Source organism: Vidua chalybeata, chromosome 18, assembly GCF_026979565.1.
Source record: "Vidua chalybeata isolate OUT-0048 chromosome 18, bVidCha1 merged haplotype, whole genome shotgun sequence".
Classification (NCBI taxonomy): Eukaryota; Metazoa; Chordata; class Aves; order Passeriformes; family Viduidae; genus Vidua; species Vidua chalybeata.
In genome coordinates, this window is record NC_071547.1 from 9,322,757 (window position 1) to 9,331,576 (window position 8,820).

The 8,820-nt window shown below is 42.0% G+C and overlaps 1 protein-coding gene and 1 long non-coding RNA gene across 10 annotated transcripts in view; both read right to left on the bottom strand.

Annotated features, from left to right (window-relative positions):
- The window catches only part of LOC128797077 (melanotransferrin-like), a 16,918-nt gene extending 11,246 nt beyond the window's left edge, over positions 1 to 5,672 (bottom strand). For all 8 annotated transcript variants that reach the window (XR_008434003.1, XR_008434005.1, XR_008434004.1 and 5 more), the window contains exons 1-10: positions 5,541 to 5,672; positions 3,902 to 4,065; positions 3,430 to 3,529; positions 2,855 to 3,031; positions 2,511 to 2,673; positions 2,340 to 2,404; positions 1,530 to 1,687; positions 857 to 1,043; positions 555 to 703; positions 256 to 346 (exon numbers count right to left, since the gene is read on the bottom strand). Coding sequence is in view for 3 of the 8 variants with exons in the window: in XM_053959307.1 (XP_053815282.1) it covers positions 256 to 346; positions 555 to 703; positions 857 to 1,043; positions 1,530 to 1,687; positions 2,340 to 2,404; positions 2,511 to 2,673; positions 2,855 to 3,031; positions 3,430 to 3,529; positions 3,902 to 4,065; positions 5,541 to 5,595 (1,309 nt within the window). In the remaining 5 variants the exon portion in view is untranslated. The remainder of the gene's footprint in view (positions 1 to 255; positions 347 to 554; positions 704 to 856; positions 1,044 to 1,529; positions 1,688 to 2,339; positions 2,405 to 2,510; positions 2,674 to 2,854; positions 3,032 to 3,429; positions 3,530 to 3,901; positions 4,066 to 5,540) is intronic.
- Positions 5,673 to 6,828: 1,156 nt separating this feature from the next.
- LOC128796947 (uncharacterized) lies at positions 6,829 to 8,537 on the bottom strand. 2 transcript variants are annotated; one of them, XR_008433949.1, is made up of 3 exons: positions 8,065 to 8,537; positions 7,873 to 7,930; positions 6,829 to 7,110 (listed from the first exon to the last, which is right to left on the bottom strand). It is a non-coding gene; the product is annotated as an uncharacterized LOC128796947 (long non-coding RNA). The 2 variants fall into 2 exon arrangements; XR_008433948.1 differs by having other exon boundaries at positions 7,870 to 7,930.
- Positions 8,538 to 8,820: the final 283 nt, after the last annotated feature.

Consider the following 8,820-nt stretch of genomic DNA (forward strand, 5'->3'; position numbering starts at 1 on the left):
TTACATGCCAGCATTCCTTCAAAACCCTTGTGATCCTCTTCAGCCATGTGAGCACCTTTGTCCCTTTAACAGAAAGGATAAAATAAACAGACCAAATGCCAGAGCCAGTTGTGGAAGAGCTGGGAAAGGTATTTGGACATTTATACTGACTCCTGCTTCCATCACAAAACATCACAAGCTGTGGAAATTTAACTATATTCTTAACAGTACTTTTTTGATTCCCTCTTTTCTTGATAAGTTCACATGAGAACTCACCATAGCATTCTGCAGCTACAGGCACCAGTCCACATCTCCCTGCAATGTACACATGTGTTGCGTCCAGGGTGACCGCATCAGCCTCACTACTCTGCCAGCAGCATTAGAGAAAATAACAAAAACGGGATTTGCATGAATTGAGTATCCGAGCAGCAGGACTTCTCCACTGGCTGGAAATTCCCCAGCATAAATTCCCTCTCATTCCCACTTATTCCTCAAGCTAGTTTTCCTCTCTTTAGTTCAGACAAGACATACATACCCTGTGCAGTCTTACACCCTGAGCAGAAGGAGTCGCCTACCTTGATCATTTCAATGCATTTGGTCATGGAAGTGGCTTGGACACAGACTAACGGGTCAGATTTGATGTTCAGTGCCCACTCCTCACATTTGCGGAGCTCAGCATCACTGATGCAGCACCAGCGCACAACGCTGTTGTCCAAAGAGCTCCCTGAAATGGATGCAGATGTCACCAGTGCACCAATCTGTGATATGTTTAAGGGGATTTTCAGATAAATGCATTTGTGTCTGGAGGGAGGAATAATGTGGAAGGAGAACTTTCTCTTCCCTTTCCTTAGCTACAGTCCTCTGGAATAGTTCTCACCTTCATGGCCGAGTCCCTTAAGGAGAGCTACATAATCCAGACCAAGGACATAGGCAATCTCCAGCTGCTCCTCGAGAAGCTGCAGGTGCTGAGTGGCATCTCGGAACAGCAGGTTCTTTCCCCCAAATGGTGCTGAACTGAAGAGTTCAAATCTGGCTCTTTCCTTTCCTTTATGCCCAAAGAGGCGCTAAAACAAGAACAACACTTTTAAATGGCAACAAGTCTGGTCATTGTCCCAGCAACAGGCAGCCTCAGCCTTCCTTCCCTTTGTATCAGTGGTCAAGATATCAAATACTATTTATAAATTGAGAAAAAGAGATGAAGAAAAGCGAGCCCTGCCTGAACCTATGAGTCTCCTTCGGCTACATAAAAATTGATTCAAGTTCCATGGCAGGATGAACATCATTAGCCATTTTCCAGTTTGTGTTATGGCATCTTCCCCTTCTTTACTGATTTATTCTCAGCCTCCTACAGAAGAACACTTTAGAAAAAAGCAAAACCTTACACAAGCCAATGTAAGATCCTTCCCCAGAACAAACAATTTTTAGCACTTTATTCACACTTTATTAATTATAGATTTCTCAAGAAAAAAAGGCTACCTGGTCATTATTGCCACACAAAGATGGAAGAAAAAACTGTGTCTGGACATAGAAGGCTTATAATATTCACTCACTTGGATCATGCTAAGAAATTTGTTGGTGACCTTCTGGAAGTTGTTGCGGGTGATGATACCGCGGCCAGGCCCCTTGCCCAGGTTACAGGTGCTGTATTCAGTCAGCTCAGCTGTGGACCCATCAGGACACAAGAGTTCATATTCCTGTTGTTCTGACTCTGAAACAAGGAGACAGTCATGAATCTGTGACCGGAGCCATGACTTTGCAGCAGGCACAGAGATGAAATATAAAATATTTTTCAGTGCAGATTGCTAAAGGTTATGCAGGCAGCATGGTGTGAACCAAGCACACTTGGGAAAGTTGTCTTTGGTAAGTACTTCTTATAAAAAGAGAGGGACCTCAGCCAGAGCTGCTCCAAAATACTCTTTAAGCTGTACCACTGTAAATACATTTATTTAAAAATATTTACCTGCAAATACTACTGACCACCTTTGGTATAGAGCTCATCTGAGTTTAAAAGTACAAGGCAGGTGTACAGGAACTTCACAGTTATGCAGCTCAATATGCTGAATTTTAAAAGGAATCTTGTAACTCGGGCAAAGCAAATACTGAAACTATGTCAGAGACACATCTAATGAAATCACCTGTCTGCTCCCACTTTAAGACTCTCCTATGAGCAATCATTGCTCACTCACACTTTCCTATTCTGTTTCTTTCTGAGTTGTGTGGAGAGCCAAGAAATACCCCTGAACTGCTTGCAGGGATTGAATTTTCCCTGGAAACAACAAAAATATAGGCATATCCCTCAAACACCTGTGCAGGAAAGAGCACAGCCAGAGATTAAAAGAAAACTGCATTTTTAAGATTACCTGTGGCACTCATAATTCTTAGATGATCTAAAAAGGCAACATCTGCCACTCCATCCTTCAAGCACCTGCAGGAAGACAAATGCCATCCTATTAACATTTCACCTGGCTTTCCTACCTTAATAGTTCTTTTTCCCCCAAAAGTGAATTCAGGCCCAGTTTCCCAGAGCTCACCTGAAGGCTCCCTCAGAGTCATAGAAGGGTTCATTGCTGCTTGTCTCACAGAAGTGGTTCCTGTCTCGGACATAGGACTTTTGTCCTTGGCAGAGAGCACACAACTGGGGAGCAGCAACACCAACCCCAGGGATGCAGCTTGCATTGAAATACTCACTAATTGCTGCAGGTGTAGGGGGAAAAAAAAACAAAACAAAAGAAAGAAAAATGTCAAATGGGAAAAAAAATCAGAAGAGGAAAAGGGGCCAAACATATCACAGCCATAACTAGTTCATGCTACATCTGCTGGCATTTCAGTTACATTCACTGTGGCCAGAGGTAGCCCTATGGCTCCTATCACCTACCTTGGCTCAGAGGTTGGGCCTCATCCCAGGAAAGATAATTTCTTGCAAGGAGAAAGCCAAGTGGAATATTCCAGCCCGATGTCCACCTGGCTCCATTGTGACAGCTGCGCACACCTCGTAGACTCTGGATATCCAGAGTTCCTCGTTTGGCAATGGCCACTGCAAACACACAATTTCCTGCAATAGCACAAAATGTATAACAGGAAAAAAAATCAATTCTGCAGCTTCCATCTCTGAAGAGGAGCTGAACTACTTCAGTGAACATGGCTAAAGAAGAAATTATCTTAGGCCTATTCAATGTAGGTGCCAGGAACTTAACCATACACTGACTACATGGCACCCTGTCAAACAAACAATGCAAGTTTGTCAGTACCACAGGCAGAAAGGCTACTGGGTACAAACTACCACTGCTATTTTGTTCATCATCATTAAGTATTTTAGAAACAATTATTAGCCACCTCCATATTCCTACAAAGCTAACAAAAAACATATTGACTTTATTTTTTTCAAGAAGTCTAGAGCCATTTCTTAGCTACATCAGAAGTACAGTTTATTCTTCAGCTTTACCAGCCTACCTTGATCGTAGATCTCTTTTGCCACCACTGTCAAACCATACAGCTTTACAGCAGAGTAAACATCTCCAGCATCCAAGGAGGCAGCATCTGCTTTATTTGCCTTTAAAACAACAAAAAAACCCTCAAAACAAGTGTGTTTACAAGGAAACAAACAGAAGTTTCAAGACCACAGTTTCTGCTTGAACAAATTTTAATTTAGTAGTTTGCTTTTGTCTATTTATTTCCAAGCAGCTTTCACTATTTATTGGAGACTGCAAATTCATTAGCTGGGGTAAAACAGTATATCTGGTAGAATGCTCACAGGATTTAATTCTTGCCTCTCAAGTGACTATGTAATGTAAGCATATATGCTGTCATATAAGCAGTTCAATCATTTCAGTATCATTTTATTTTCCCATAGTTTCTGTTTACCAGTTACTTTTCCAAGAAGATTTGGATACAAAATCAGTTTTTAAAGTCTCTGTGAACTCACCCTGATTTTATCAATGCAGTCATATGTATTGTGGGCTCTGATGCAAGAAATCCTAGTAAAGGAACCAGCAGTAGAGAGGGGCAGCACAGCTGTAAGTGCTTTGGAGAGCTCAGCACACTTTCTTTGTTCCAGGTCAGAAAGGGTGCACCATCGGAATTTCTTTCCTGTAGGGTCAAAAAAGAAGTCAAGATTTATAGGATTTCATGACAAACCCTCAGTTTAACACCTTATGGAAGAGAGAGGTTATTCTTTTTTATTTAACTTCCCAATAGCTTGATTGTCCTCACTCACACTCACATACCCACACACTTAGAGGCAACCAAGAGATGTGCCCACATGTGACCAAGGTCACTTTTGCCCAACATGAGGACAACATTTGATGCTGAATCTTTAATGTCTCTTTGCTTCCTTTTGACTGAAAGCAACCAAATAGTTTTAGGCAGATTGCTCAAGAATCAGCAATTATTATGGCAAAATCTTTTGCCACAGAATTTTCCTTGCTTCAACCTTAGTGAATTTTAGGTAAGACTGCCACCCAAAATTAGGAGGAACCAAATGGCTATGACCTGTTCTCCTGTTGGCATTGCAAGAGAAGGAATGGCACTTACAATGTAGGGTAACCATATTCCTGTTACCAGAGTGCAGATTTTCTCCTAACAAGTCTACTGGGATGCAGCTCTATTGGAGCACAGACCTTCCAACCTTGATGTGAACATGCATTCCCTGGGGTTTATCAGCTTTACTGCTGTTCTTGGTTATCAATACAGGCCACACTTTTAACCTTTGCTGCTTCCTCTGTTGCTTTCACACACCAAAAAGATGCATTTAAGGGTGGAGGTGAAAGTGAAACTTCCTTTTTCAGAAGGACTTGGAGGTTTGGTGGTTTTAAACCAACAATAAAGCTACATCTTAAAGGAATACAGACATGCCAACAAAATTTCCTCTTTTGCTTTAGGTTGCAATTATTCCATCTTGTATCATTCCTCTGAAATACATTCTACTCTGAAATATATCATCATATCCATCTCCAAGAAGACACTAGACATTTAAAGAGGGGAAAAAAGTGATTGTTGTACACAAAAATAGCATGCAGTTATGTAACTCGAGAGAATCTTAAGCCGTGTAATGAAAACCAGGACTGAACGCACAGAAAATGCCACAACATCTCTAACATTGTCATTTCCAGATGTTTAAGCATTTGACTCTCTGGAGAGCTACTAATACTAGCAATGTGTACAATTAAATCATTGAGGTTTTTATTTCTTTGAGCATAGCATCAGACATTAGTCCTCCACTTGTTTTGGTGTTAATTCAGCACAATTCCAAGAAGAACCCGTAGTGGTTTTAGAAGGGAGCAGCTTGAGGTCCACTGCTTCATTCTGACACCGCTAACGAGTATGCAGATCTCAGCTATTCAAAGGAAACAAACCCTCACTGAATTACTAAGGAGGTTGTGTATCAAGCGGCTTCAAAACTAAAAGGTCACCATCTGCCAATGATCAAACAGAAAAAATACAGGCACAGCTTTAACTGCAACTTCTTCCTTTGCACAGAGGAAAACAAAACCAAAGCATATATTAGTTCGAATGTCACCCACCCACAGGCAACCTTTCTCTCTCCCTCTCTGCATCAGCCTTACCTGAAGCCAGGAAAGAGAAGGTGATTAGGACAATTAAAATCACAGTCTTCATCATTATAGCAGTTCGGCAAGGATCTTCTCTCTACCCTGACGCTCTGCCTTCTCATACCAGGAATTCCACAGTGATGACCAAAGCTTCTGGAAGATAACAAGGGGGGTTTAGACATCAACGAGGATAAACCAAGATTTAAGAAAACAATCAGAGGATGGTATACCCTTGTATGCAAAGGAGAAAGGGTTGTCCCTTTCCTACCCACAGACAGAAAATATCCATGCATTTTCTGCTCTGTTCTTATCAGACACAGAAAGAAATGTAAACCTCAGCTTTAAAAAGAAATAGTACTTCTGCTGTTTCAAAAGGCATCCAAATGCCTTTGGGAGATGGGCAAGACTTACACCTAACTTACAAAAAAGATACCTAAAGCTAAGTGAATTATCCAAACTACTGATCATGTATCTCTACAAAATACAGAAGGGTCCTTCTTATCTTTTTTTTTTTCACCTGATAATGGCTTATCTACTGAGTAATTTTAAACAAAAAGTAATCCTATGCCTCCCTAAGAATTCAGAACAGAGCTGGGACACTGTTGACTGTCTTGATTCTCTTCAATCCATTCCAGCCCAGCAATCTCATCCAAACTACTTTATTCCCCTATTCTCTAACCTTAACCTGAAGGATCACTACTTCTTAATTACTCACAGCAGTTATTAACAGCATTAATTCTGTAGCAGAGAAAAAATACATTTATTTATATATTATATATGACAGAAAAAATACATTTATTTATGTATTATATATAAGCAGAAGTGTCTGATGATATATAAAATATTGTTAATATGGTTTCATCTTTTCTGTTCAGGAAAGAATTAACTGTTCCAAAACTTCTGGAGGAACAGAGTCTTTATCCTACTTTTCTTTTCCTTCTTCATCTTACAGATTTCCCTGGTGCTTTGTCTACTTCATGTATTTTTGCAGATGCATTTACCAGATTTCTTTTGTTGCCTTATGTACCCTTCCTTAGTGATTCAGTCATCATTCCCCACCTGCTTCTTTCACACTCACGTATTGCACATCTCTTGAGTTTCACAAGTTCCCTCTCTAGATCTGCAACATTTGTTGAGGTGTTGTTTCCCACTGATCTGATCACAGAAGGAGTTACACAGAACCACAGGATGGTTTGGGTTGGAAGGGACCTTAAAGCTCATCCTGTTCCACCCCTTCCACTAAATCAGGTTGCTCCAAGCCCCATCCAGCCTGAGGCATTCCTCATTTCTTCCTGCACTACCTGGAACTGAGGCTAGACAGAGTTAAAGGAATAAAGCAGGTATTTATTAAAGGCCTTCAAAGGATACACCTTGGGCAGTACAAGAGCCCAGCCGTGGCTCTACCGAAGACAGACCCAAGATGGACAACCAGTCATGAGTTTTCATGGTCCATTTCCATATTGGGGTTAATTGTCCAATTACAGCTTCAGGTGATGAAGTCCCATCCTCCCAGATTGCTCTCCTCAATTCACTGTTGTTTACACATTTTGGGCCCAAAGTTGCAATGGTGTCCTTGGTTCTCAGGCTGGAAAAGGATTGTTTTGTCTAACTAAACTGTGAAGAGAAGTTGCTAACACTTTATATGACGTTCAGAGTTACACTCTAAGGCAGTACAGAATCTGGAAATTATGAAAGCTAAAACTTAAGGCATCACCTGACCAAACGTTCTCAAGCCCCAAGACCTCCATTCTTTCATTTTCTTGTGGTACTAATCCCCTCTTTGACTTAGCCCAGCTGCACAGGCCTAGCACAGCTCAGTACCCCTAGGAAGTAAGTTTTATCCCTCCCTGAGTGCATCTTACCAGATGTTAAAAAACACATAAATGTAATAACAAGACACATGATAATTAATTTTAAAATAGTTACATGTCCACATATTTACTTTTAATTCCAAGGAGAAAGATTAGATCAGGACAGGTTATTAATGAGTTTAACCCTGTGACAATTATTTTATGCTATAAACAAGTATGTTACATTTAACTGCACCTTAACCTCTGAATCACTTCTCAGTCAGTTCTGGGGAAACTTGTCTGTCAGGCCCACCAGTTACACATCAAAGCTAATGGTTCTTGCAAGGTTTGTACCAAAGCACCTAACAGCATCAAATCCCATCTTCTTTGAGGTTTTACTTCCTGCCAATCGTACCATTATGTACAGGATATGTACAGTCAGCTAATAATATTACTGTTTCATGAGGTCTGTATCTGGATTTGCCCTCAAATTTTACATATTTAACAATGAAAGGCTTTCCTGTACACGTTTAAGATATTTATACAGATACTACTACCTATGGTGATGTGAAAAAAGGCAGAATCACATGAAGGTGTTGTAAACTTCATTTAGGCCTGGCCAGGAAAATAAACAAACATAAATCAGGAATTTAAATTAAATTAGTCAGCTTGCCTGAGGACCATGTCTTAAAGCATTAAGGATGTGGAAACACAGCCAGGACTCTTGAATTCTTTTCCTACTGACTCACCATATGAAACTACCCCTCTGCCACCGTCAGGGAAAGGTAATTAGCTACTTCCCAGCAGTGTAGCATTTATTCATCTAGGGATGCATCTAAGAGAGTGGAAAACCAAATAACCTCTATAAAATTCACTCTGGGCAACAAGCAGCCAGGCAACATCCCGGCAAAGGACACCAGAGGAGGAATAGGTGTTACTGCACTACCCCGCCAGACACCTCACTTGGAGAACCAGCATCGTGTCCATCCCATGTCGTGTGTCCTCTCCCTAAAATCCCCGCCTTAATATTCCTGGTGGTCCCACACCTGGGGCAAACAACTTACCTGTCTGTCAATCGCATTGCTGAAAAGCAGCTGAACCCCACCTGCCTCATCCTGAACTCCCAGCAGCAGCGCCTTCCTCCCGCTGGGCACAGCCCACAACCCCTTCGCGGAGCAGCTCCATCCCCATAGCACAAACCCTCAGGAACCACCACCCTGTCCCAGCTCTACATCCCCTGGGGAATGTCCCCACATCCCGTCTTCTCAGGGCCGGCCCTATCCCCACTCCACATCGCCTCAGCGACGGCCCCTTTTTCCCCTGCACCAAGAGAACAGTCCTCCTCACAGATAAACCCCGCCTTTGGAGAACAGCCTCGCACCCGTACCCCCATTCCGGGTCTCCCTCAGGAATGAACCCCTCCCTACACAGCGTATTCCCTCAGGAATAACGCCCCCTCACACACGCCACGCCCGCGAGCGCCCGCTCCCCTCACGGGCGCGGCC